The 12,341-nt window shown below is 38.0% G+C and overlaps 1 protein-coding gene across 1 annotated transcript in view; it reads left to right on the forward strand.

Moving 5' to 3' along the window:
- The window catches only part of LOC139963592 (limulus clotting factor C-like), a 25,370-nt gene continuing 13,029 nt past the window's right edge, over nt 1-12,341 (forward strand). Inside the window, exon 1 of the mRNA XM_071964478.1 lies at nt 1-501. Coding sequence (XP_071820579.1) covers nt 420-501 — 82 coding nt within the window. The 5' untranslated portion in view covers nt 1-419. The remainder of the gene's footprint in view (nt 502-12,341) is intronic.

Consider the following 12,341-nt stretch of genomic DNA (forward strand, 5'->3'; position numbering starts at 1 on the left):
TTGTGTGAGGAGTTGAAATTAAGCTATAAACCGTGTCAATCAGGCCACTGATTCACATAAGCTGGATTTGCCAAGCGCCCACTGTCAGTAGCGCACCTGCTGTCGACTTTGTGTTGCAATATGTGTGTATATATATAGATACATCTTAACTTGTGTTATAAACCATTGTATGATCAGTCGTGATGAGCATGTCAGACGGATAAGATTGTAAATATATGTATAAAGATACGGACCAGGTTTAGTCTTTCGCTGAGCATTCAAGTATAACTTAATTTAAGAGACATACTCGTCGATGGTTTTGTATTTTAGTGATTTGGAGACTCAACGTTAAATCCAGATTGTTTACTATCAAGAAGAATTTTTTATTACCATTATTTTATTTTGAGGCAAAGCAGCGATTGGAAGACAGTTTCAAGAACATGTGGTTTGGACAAAGTTCCAGCTTGATCGCACAATGTGTTGCTATCACAGTCTTATGGAATTCAGTCGGTGCAGATTTACGTAAGTAGTCTTTTGTCAAAGTTTATATACCTTAAGTGCAATACGAAAAATTATTACGTATCGTATGTGATTTTACCCATGAAAAGTTGCTCTAGCTTTTTTCTACTTTTAATTGGCTTTAGGCTGACAGTTGCGGCTGATGCAAAGGGAGAGAGAGGGGGGGGGGGCGAGGAAGCGGGCTTGGTTGATGAAGTTGTTGAGGAGTTATCTGCATGCTAACTCCTAACAATGGACATTATTTTTAATCGGAGAGGACTGAACGCGTGTAATTCTTGCCATGAAATATTTTATGAAGCTGTGGGTTGGTGTAAACTCTCGATATTATGATTGAGACTCAATTGAACTTTAAACTAATATAGACTTACCAATGATGAGTACAATGACATTATTAAATGACAAGTCACCAAATCCGGGCTTCCTACTTTGAAGTTTGTTTTACGTCATGCTGCATATTCAAATGAGAATTGTTATACTAATTGCAGGTATATGAGCAAGTCAATGGACACCATTTGCAGCTTACACTAGAAAAGTCGTTCATTGTAATGTTTTTTATTGTGATGTTTAGTGTCCGCCAATCATTGGGCGCGGAAAGTATGTGGAACATGAGTTCCGTTCAATAGTGAGAGAAGATATAAAACTGGTTTATGTTAAAGGCACTTATGATATTGGATGGGAACACATCGGTCTTGTGACCCCCCCCCTCCTCCCGTCCCCATTTCCTCGCCCGTACATTCCCCCTCCCCGGACACACTTCCCTTTAACGACTTGAACAGTGCCATTCAATTAGGCCTATACGTGAACTGACCGTCATATTGATTAATAGTGTCCATAGACCATTTCAAACGAAAAGTAGGTTAAGCCATCGTTAATTACTTTAATTTAATATTCCATCATTTACAGATCATTCAAATTTCTATATAGTTCAATAGATATATAGATAGCTCGATACTATCGGATTTTTTTTTTTTTTTTTTTTTTTTTGTGAAATAAATTGAGCAACCTCTGTTTATTCATTCTGCGCTTATCAATAAACTATATTCCTGGCATGGTTTATATTCTTATCGCATGCCTCTTTATAACCGAACAATACCCGGTTTAAACCTATTCATTTCCGAATACGCGGCCTAGACAATAAACATGGTAGCTTGCTAATTATATATTGAACTAGCAGCGTCTATTGATCACTTGAGTTATTGCTCTTTTCCTTTTCATATATAAGGTGAATGGGTGGGGAAAAACAATTATCTAATTTTAATTAACTCTTAACTTCTTTGCTCGTCTGAAGCGGGGACAAAAGTTATTAGGTATCTGATCTATTCTGCTTACAAGTAAAAGGTTCACCGTGTGTCACGTGAGGATATTATACAGTATAATATGCACAACTAGTGCACGGCGGGACGGGATTCGCGCGGGGTGCGCGGTGTTCCAATACGCAAAAGTGCCTCAAAGTTTTCCGACAAACTCTGTGCGTTCCGTTCCCATCTAAGTGAAAGCTCCCAAGTTTACGTTGACCTGCTAACACAAATTCCAAAGAAAATGGATGTACAGTAGGCTATAGATATACCATATAACGTAACCGCTGTAGATTGAGTGTATAGGCGGATGTCGAGGGGTTTCCTCATGAGATTTAACGATTTGATAAAGGCCAATATTACCACAGTTGTGACTTATAGTTGATCACTGTTTGGTACTTGAGGCTCCACTCATACCCCGGTATCGATCGGAGGATGTTTAACTAATGGTATTATTAGTGTCGTTTTAGAATGATAATCGGAAAACTGGCCTATAGAACCACAATGTAAGTTAGATTGTTACACGGTTTGTTTATGCAGATATCGGTGAGGACATTATACGTGTATGATGTACCATGTGGCTATATTATAAGGTCATGAAGCATTGGCGCCTTAAAGATTGCTAGAATGTTTCAAAAGGAAAATTTTCTAGAGAGGTTCTGATTCTCGAATTTATTCCCAGTCATTAAGGAGTAATAAAAACGACAAGTTTAATATCCCAGTATGAGTAACATATTATTTACAGAGGCAGTAAAAAAAAGTTTAAAAAAAAAAGTTAAAAAGATGAGCATGGGTATAAAAATCATCTGACTGTCTAACAGACTTGGGGTCAATATTCTGATGACCTTTACATATGCATAGTTTGCTACATTATGGTGGTATCGGACCCCACCATTAAATAAGAGGGATATTCTACAGTATTTGAAGGCAAGTTGTAGACTGTATTCTGTTACTAAGTACAATCATCAGAACCATACATTGATGATAAAAGTAAGAGACCGTTGGTAAAACGACAAAGACTAAAACAAAACATGAGCTTCGTGGTACAAATATATGTCACTTATTAGATTTGACAGTTAAAAACTCATGTAATAAACAAAAGCAGCAAAACGTCGGTTTTAACCACAACAATTGAATCTCTATAATGGGTCCTAGATAGTTACTGCTAATGAGTTTCCAGTTAACCTGAACATTATATATATGATGACTTGGTTATCGAGTCGGCCACTAAGTATCCAACCCAACGAGAAATTCAGTTTGCTGCTTTTATTGTGGTAAATTTGTAACAATTTTTTAATGTGGTTAACCACTACCATGAAGAAAATGTTTCGGCGATAAAACAAATTCCAAGTAAAACAGAAGGATTCGAGCTATGCTAGCTATATAGTTAATGTTTGCTTATTGGAAAACCAACTCTGTATATCGATATCGTACACATACCCCCCCCCCCCCACGCCCCATTCCTCCCCTCGACAAAATCTTGATAGGCCTTGTTGACTTGCACACAACTAAAAAATACCATTATGAACCCCCCCCCCCCCCCCACCAAACCAGGCCCTCGTCCTGTATGGTTATGGTTCCTCTCCCCTCTGTTTTCCGTTAAATGATTCGTATTTGTGTCAATTGTTATATTCTTTTCCTTCCATTAAACGTTTAAATAATTATTAAGATCTAGATCACAACAAGGCGTGTGCACTATTCTCTTATTTGTCCAGTATTACTACATACACAAGCAGACATTCGTGGGAAAAACGGCTGGTACAGTGAGCCCAATCTTTATGACAATTTATATTTTCATCTTGAGGTATTATTCTTTCCATCTGGTAAAACATCAAAGTAAGAGGTTAGAAAACAGCTGGTTTTTAGTGATGTTATTCTGAAAAACTTCTTCAGAGCATCAATAGCTCCCCAAGGAATTCAGAGAAAACGGCGCTAGAAATATTCCTTGAATTACAGAACGACATTTGTGACAGTAATCTGCTGTATCGCGTTCAGTATATACGGTACTTATTTATTCGGTTCTATTGCGAAGAGTAAAACATATATATAAAACATATCTGTCCATCCGGTTACACGAATTATTACACATATTCATGCTAAGTATGGGATTATTGCACGCGAAACAAGCGCACAATTAAATCTAAGCGATACCTTCAAAGAAAACATTTTTTTTTATGTTTACATACCGCAGGATTAAATCAACACGAAAATGATAGAAACACGATAAAATGTATAGAAGTTTATATATTTCAGGCAGATTTTGAAGAATTGGTCGCTGTGATATTACCGTGACCCTGCTAAAGACATTTGCTTCGTTTGATGCTTGGACGTTTTAATAAGTATTTTGTAATGGGAATAGTACGGTAATGAGTATTTCATATATGTTTTTCATATGGGAAGTTATTTCATAGCATACAATTGAAATTTAGGAGCACAGTAAACTTATCTGGCATTCAGTGATAGCATTGAGAAGCAACACGTTGCTAAACACCCACCCCAACCCCACTGCTTTCCGCGCTTGACCTTATAGAAGTGGGTGTTTCTTTATGTCCAGCCTTAATCGAAATTCCTTTCTTTGCTTATAGGGTTTGTATTACTCACTGTTTAATCATATGAATGCAGACAGCCTATAAATCTATAGTCTATTGAACTGTATCCTTCCGGATACGACCACTTGGTTCAACACCGGAATCAGTTTATGGTCATATTATGTGTCACCTGTTAAAAACTTAAGACTTGGCTCAAACAATGGATTATGCATGGATATTAATTTCAACCACGAAAACTTCAGGCCAATCAGAGTGCACTACCAAAAAGAACTATATACGCATGCGTAAAAAACAAACGTGAGTGAAAAATAATGGCTTGCGAAAGCTACCGTAGCAACGAGGACATGCGCATTCATCACAAAATGTGTTGCTGAAGAAACTTGAGGCTAAATGTTACAGACAAGTTTATGAAGAACGTCATCGGTCACACTCCGGGTCTTCATTGCCTGATCCGTCGTTTTACTTAGTACAATAATTGAAGTTGTCCCGTAGAACTCGCATTTGTGCAATCTACGTACAAGCACTATACATGTGGTATTGTCGTAGTTTTCTTGGGTGCGGAGGGGGTAGGGGGCAGTGGTGGTCTCATACACGGGTTTTCAGCCGTGATGGTCTTTTTTGACTAAAATCACATACATCTGAGCAGCATACAGTGACGTGCTTCGTTGGCGAAAAAAAGGACCCGTCTTAGCAAACGTTTGACTAAACACATCGCCATCCAGAATATTCCTGTTCTAATATATAACAAAACAGTCTGAACGTCGAGTGTAAGTTATATATAACAGATAGATATAGGATGTATATAATATACAGATATATATCACAATATTTATATAAGAGATCCGTGTGAATGTGTAGTGTAAATTCGATGAAAGCCACAGGATGACAAATAATGCGCTGCTCGGCAATAGTTTGTTTACACTTCCGTAACTCGTTTCCCTTTCTAAAGTACTAAAGCCAGGTATTGACAACATTACTCGGAAACTGTGTATAGTACATAATGCGTGTGAAAGACCCTCGCATATGTGTGTCTGCATGTGTGGGACGGCATTACCCGCAGTGGATGCATTTGGCCCATTTATATCCGTTACCCATCCGGTTCACTATAATCTGTCTTTGTGGCTGCTCTTTAGCTCAAAGTTCACCCAGTTTTACCCCACAGGCATATAGCAATGAGCGGTTGGGAGCAGGAGGAGGGGGGGGGGGGGGTCATTGAAGCACGGCCTCTAATATCGGTAGACCCCATTGTAAGGACTGGGCACGGAAATTTCAAGATAGTCATAAATAATATGTTTGTGGAAATTTATATGAACATGCAGGGAAGACCTTCCTATACTTTCTTATATTCATGAAAGAAGCTGATAAACTATGTTGCCGTATTCTAGTGTACCAATACACACACACATATATATATATATATATATATATATATATATATATATATATATATATATATATATATATATATATATATATATATATATATATATATATATATATATATATGTATATATTCGCAGCTAGCTTGGATTTTGTCAGAAACGAATTTTGTATCTCAAACCTCAAAATCTATTTACATCCCAGTTAGCCCTAACTGTAACACTGTTTTTTTGTTAGCTTGCCTTTAGCCAAACCACACATTCAAAAGGTTTGTGAGGATATGTGCTCGTTCCAGCTGTACGGGGTGCAACTCCTTCAGGGTAAATTTGGGAACCGAATAACAGAAATGACTAATACATAGAACTAGGATATAATAACAAAAAATGATGAAAAAATGAAAGGCTCTAAAACAAGCAGTATAATTGCAGGAGGCCGAGGGAGAGACAAATACTTGACTTATAAGCCGAGGGCTTCCCCAGACCGGGCACCACCCTACCCTGGAAGATCCCTACTAAAATGTTACCCCCTCGGTGTTTGTACTGCCCCCCCCCCGGACGGACGGCTATATAGGGCCTTTACATTTAATAAAAGGAGGGTTATTAGGTTGTTCAAACATAATTTATGGTTTCATAGCTAAAATAAAGTATTCAGATTTCTTCAGAAATCAACAAAATGGAATATTATAGTTTTCTTTATTTTAATACATCTTGTATCTTTCTTATGTATCTGTAACGCGGCATGTATAAAGAGTTGTTACTATATTTTCTCATATATTTTCCATCTTAATATAATATACAGTTCACGGCATTTAACGTAGCAAAATAAGGAGAAAATAAAATAAATCTGATTACAAACCTCAACTTTATTTAAACTGTACGGATACAGTTTTTTTCCATTTCAGTTTATTACTCGTTTTACTCAAATGAGATTCACTTTTTACGCTATTGTTCCAACGGGAATATAGTCCCAGACATCTGGTGTTATTTTTATTATCTAGACATAACAAAATGGAAAAGGATCTTCATGGATTATTTTTTTCCCTTCACATGTCACATCGAATAAGACTTTCTCAGTTAAATTTTACAGTCGATATCATTTAATAACTCTACAATTGATTTGTCTCCACTAGTAGATTTATTCTAACGGATTTTTTTCCGTCATAATGGTCCCGAGACTCGATTATTATTATTCATTTTTTTTTATCTTGCTTGAGGCATCTGTTCTAGGGACAGTGGCCGCAACCCTGTAACATAGGTGATATTCTTGGGTCATTGGCCGTTGAATTTAGAACACACAGCTGAACTTGTCGAAAATGATCAGTTTCTGTATTAGGTGGGGCGGGGGGGGGGGGGGAGGAGAGACAAAGAAGAAGAAGAATTTTAATAAAATGTTGTTCAAAGGCGTTCGCGCATCCGCTACTATGACGACAGGCCGTGTGCACGACACATGCAGCTTACGAGCTGAGCGGAACGAATGTTATTGTATGAGTGTATACAGTGCAAAAAGTTGTTCACGCTTGAATAACAAATTGTTCTTTATATTGGATTGAACACGCACACTGTAGTTTTAAGTTGCTGGTTTGATTGGCGAAGTTAATATTCTCACACATGAAAAGAAAACAGTGTATCTTTGTAACACCTGTCTTTGTCCCACCATATGCTTTCATACGGTACAGTGGAAAGATAAAAGAAAAGAAAAGCAAAGAAAAACTATTCAGAATGATTGTCAATGCAGTCATCATATATAATAGGGTCCCACATCACTTTCACGACAGGATTATGCTTAAAGGCTATAAGCGAAACTTACTGTAGTCTACAGACTAAAAACGGGGTGGGTGAAAGTTGTTTTTTGTTAGGAATTGGGTGGTGGTCGACTGGTAGTTATCAGCAGTTGAGCTGAGCGTGGTATACAGTTACGCTGGGCGGAAGGCTTGAGCGGGGTGTCAACATTCATGATCCCAAACGAACATGTTTTGGGGGACTATACGTACCTTTGTTTCTCCTATATCGCAAGGACCTTCTCTTCGATATTATACAACAATATCAGTCATATGAGTACAATACAGACACGTTCTCATACAGCCCTCAATTGCTTGGTGATAATTGTCCTTTATTGGTATCTTTTTGATTAATTAAAGACAACGACACCGAGTGCTAATCACCAATTAATTTCACGTAACACGAACAGTGTGGCATGTATATTGGGACCTGATCTTGAACAACTGTTCATAACTAGGCTGACTGCTACTTTATTGAATTGATATCCAGTTTCTATTTCGAAAATTCCTTGTTTCTGAAATTAAATGAATGTCCGTAGTTTCTTTTCTGGTCATTTTACAAGTTGCAATTGTTGGGGGTCGAAAATATCGGTCTTTAGAGAACTGCAGGGCATGGACTGACCGAACTTTAACAAGATGACAAAAGTTGATTGTTTTTGAAGGCTTTAGGTCAGAGGTCAATCAAAGTAAGTGAATTTCTTTGATCTCTTCGGACGGTCTTCATAATAATTAAGAAGCAATTTACATAAAGTAGGTTTTAACACCTCCCTGCGAGAATACTCCAAAGGAAAGGTTACAATTTAAGGTGAACTTTGTCCGCCAATGGCTACTGTAGAATTGTCACGTCCAATTGGTTGGATTAACCTTGTAACTTGTTAAGATCCAGATAATTTTCTCGACAGGAGTGTCCCGTGAATTCTCGTGGGATTCAATCTATAACAACTTTTTTAGAATGAACATATATGGTAGAGACGTTCTCCAATGCACCAATCACTGCACTACTATATATAAGAAAAGGAATAACTGGGTCAATTAAACTACAATTTACTCGTTAATTGCGGTTAATTATCACCCTCTCACAGGGATGCTTTTAATAATTTGGACAACCGAATCCTTATTAATTTGTAGCTTTCAAGTTCAATTTTAGGTTTTTATTATTATATATAACTTAAAGCTATATAACCGCAACGGAGTTGAAAATGCAATATCTATAAATTGACCAAAAACAAGTCTTCAATGAACAATGTTTTCAATCCGCAAAGTATTTCGTTTACTGATTTACAAAGCAAGGATAAAGTCGAATTTTGTGCTGCTAAAATTCCTCAAACGAGATATTTGAAGGATGATTCGGAATCAGGAATTTGTGTATCAAAAAGGTTTACGATACAGTAGGTACATTAATAGCCATATGTGGGAGGAGTTGGGGTGCGTTGCTAGGTGTGTGTGTGTGATTGGGTAGGGGGGGAGGTGGCATCATGAAGAAAATGTATACAAATGTAGGGTTTAATCCAAACATGACCCAAGGGCGTAGGAACCGGGGGGCTTGGGGGGCGCAAGCCCCCCTCCCCCAGTGAAAAATATAGAGGGCGGAAGTATCGTTCCGCCCCCCGCTTCGCAAGTCAGAAAACCCCTTTTTCATTTCCAAATGGAAAAAAATCTCATTTGGAGCACCAAATTGCATCTTAGGCCAGGTGAAAATGCAAAATTATTTACAAAATGGAGTGGGTGTTGAAGTGTGCTATATTGCACCAAATTGCATCTGAGGCCACCTGGAAATGCAAAAAAAGTCCAAAGGGGAGGGGGCACCCCCTCCCCATAGACCCCTCCCCAGGTCGGTCATCAGTCTTCAGCCCCCACTCAAAAGTACCTTCCTACGCCACTGACATGACCTAAGGATGTATTTAGAACATGTGAAGTGTGGTTGCCCCGGGCCTTGTCAGCGGGGTGCGCCGACAAGGGACATGCGCATAGGGCGCCAATGGGTGTGGGAACTGGAATAAATATAACTTTGAAATCGTAACAAAATATTTGTGATGTTATAGAGCCACAATATCAGGGAACGGCTTTTCATAACTCTTTGCTTTCCTTTTCACAATTTCAGGGTAAAATTGTAACAGTGTTAAGATTGAAACCAATGCCATCATGTGGTCATATTAAGAATAGTCTTTTTTTCAATATTTAAGGCTAACCACTTTTATACCTCATCTCCATTTACAGAACACAAACATTGTAATTAGTCCTAAATATAGAAATGTGTAAAACAATGAAGCATATGAGGCCCAGTGATGTCATATTTATACTTGATCAAGTCGTCAGTCTGTATGTAAAAGGAATATTAAATCTAGTGTGATATCTCTCAAATGGAATAAGATGTTTCTTAGCTGTTTTGGGGAAATTTGTTTATGACATTTATATACTATATCACATAGACCAATGACGATGATTGGTTCGTGTCTCCTTTACTTGTCATCACATGGCTATATCTGAGTTGGATGACTTGGGATATACTGCTTATACTGTAAGTGAAATTTATGACAACAGTATATACAATAACAAAGAAGGCACGATAAGCCTAAAGAGAGTAGGCATACACATGACCAAAAGTCATAAATAATGTCAATGTTACTATTTACAATTCGTATAGTAACTATTAGGTTTAATCTTATATCACTTCCAGAATTCGAGGAGGCAATTCGTCTAACTTAATTTAGCTTCCATCTTCCATACCGTATGTGTATGTATAGTATACGTTCAATGTCGTAATACTAACAGTATCTTACATGCCTGACCTCTGACCCCATGACTTGTAGGCTTGTACCAACGTGAAGTCTTTCCAAAATGTTTCTCCGGTTTGTTTTGCCACATGAAGGGGGGGGGGGGGGGAAACTACACGGCGGAAGGGAATCAAAGATATACCGTCAGAAAAATAACACAACGAAAGAAAAAAAAGAGATGTCGCTTTATGCCACCGAAATTCATAGACAGCGGTGTACATCAAATCTTTCTTGGTTATGTGTAAATTTTGATGTGTAATTTTTGAGGCAATATTCTGTGTGCAGGACAGCTGTTAGACTGTTACTGCTTTGTCATTTCAAGCACTGGCTAAGCAGGGAGCTGTAACACATTAAATGACCAATCACGATTTTGGATTTAAGATATGTCTTCACTGTGTTTTATACTTAAGGCTGACGGTGAATAGAATGTGGAAATTGTCCTTCGTTAAAATTAGTTATAAGATTGTTAATCAAGCCGAATGACAAATTGCTATCGTTGCATTAGCAACTTCAACCCTCAACAAAATTAAAAAAAATAAGGGGTTTTGTCAAATCTTTCGAAATTTAATTTGATACAAACGACACTTTTCCCCTTTAATTATTATGATAATTGACGGTTACTTTTCTGTTTTCGACAGCTGATTTATGTTTCCCTGAACTACAAAATATGGCATGGGTGGGTGATATAGGGAGTCAACTGGGGAAGTCACGAAATCGAGTAACCCTATATGTCTAAAACGCGAAAATGCATCATAAAAAAACAAACTTACTTCGATTGTGGTAAGTTAAGGGATACTAAAATCTCATAATGACGTCATTTACTAGCTTTATTACAGTCATGTGTCATTTCAATAATAATGAATGAAAAGAAGACATGTTTTAACTTACTTTGTACCTGTGGATTAACACTAGCATAAAAAAGTGTCTGCGGGCGATGAAATGTTGTGAATCAAGTCGAACTGCATTTAAGCACTATCATTAGGTGGCAAAAACAAATATCTGGTTAAGTGACACATATCCAGTCTTGAGAAGAAGAGAGGAGGGTGTGGGGGGGGGTAACGGGGAGGGTAACAGCGCAAGGGGCAAGCTCGACTGGGGCGCCCGCGGAGACAGTTTTTAAATATACTTAAGAAAACATGAAGATCTCCGGAAGGGGCCCTTTGACATACTCCCCCCCAGGGGGGGGGGGGCTTGGCACCCGACGGCATTGTATGCCTCAGTTTCACCAATTGCAGTTCTTTATCAACTGTTACAATATTAGTCTTGGTCCCACGCCTTATAATGGGTATCTCTGTTTTTCCAGTATCAATACTGAGCCTATACTCGGTTTACACATGCATGGTTGATAAATGCTTGGCACACACCGTAACAAAAGTTCACTAATACACAATCTGCATTGTGTATATAATAATAGACTATGGTATGGGCTTTTGTTGAAGTAATATTCCATGCGTGCGACGTTTCTGCTAACCGGCTACCTTTCTGTACCGCCCCCATCCCGGTTAGCAGATTCCCTGCACTTTTCATGAACTTTCCCATTTCATATAATGTAATTCTATAATAAAATTGATGTGTAACAGGATACTATACAGTGTTACAGTGTATATTTTTTATTCTGCTTTCTACCTTTCCAGACGGGTGCCTCTTTTTTATATATATACAAAAGGAAGCCGTTACTGACTTATATAATATAATATCCCCCATAGACACTTGACAACTCTCGGATAAACAGTACCAGGGTACCGTATAAGACACTAAACAAATTCACAGTTACATCCCACTGTGAGCTATGGCTTTATAAGTGACATAAATAACACAAAGTTGATAAAGTTCGCATACGGACGGTTAAATGCGCAGAAGAAGATCCGAAGGTTAACTTATGCGCTCCCTATGCGGTCCTTATCGGTAGACAAAGGTTCCATAGGCTGTCGCAAAAGTTCATAGAACTGTGTGAGTGTGTGTGTGATTTCATAGATACGGTTTCACGCTGTGTTAGTCAATCTGAGTGTTGAAGGTATACAAACATCCCACCAATCACAAAAACGTGCGATTACGTGTCTCTCTGTAA

This window comes from Apostichopus japonicus, chromosome 22, assembly GCF_037975245.1.
Source record: "Apostichopus japonicus isolate 1M-3 chromosome 22, ASM3797524v1, whole genome shotgun sequence".
Classification (NCBI taxonomy): domain Eukaryota; kingdom Metazoa; phylum Echinodermata; class Holothuroidea; order Aspidochirotida; family Stichopodidae; genus Apostichopus; species Apostichopus japonicus.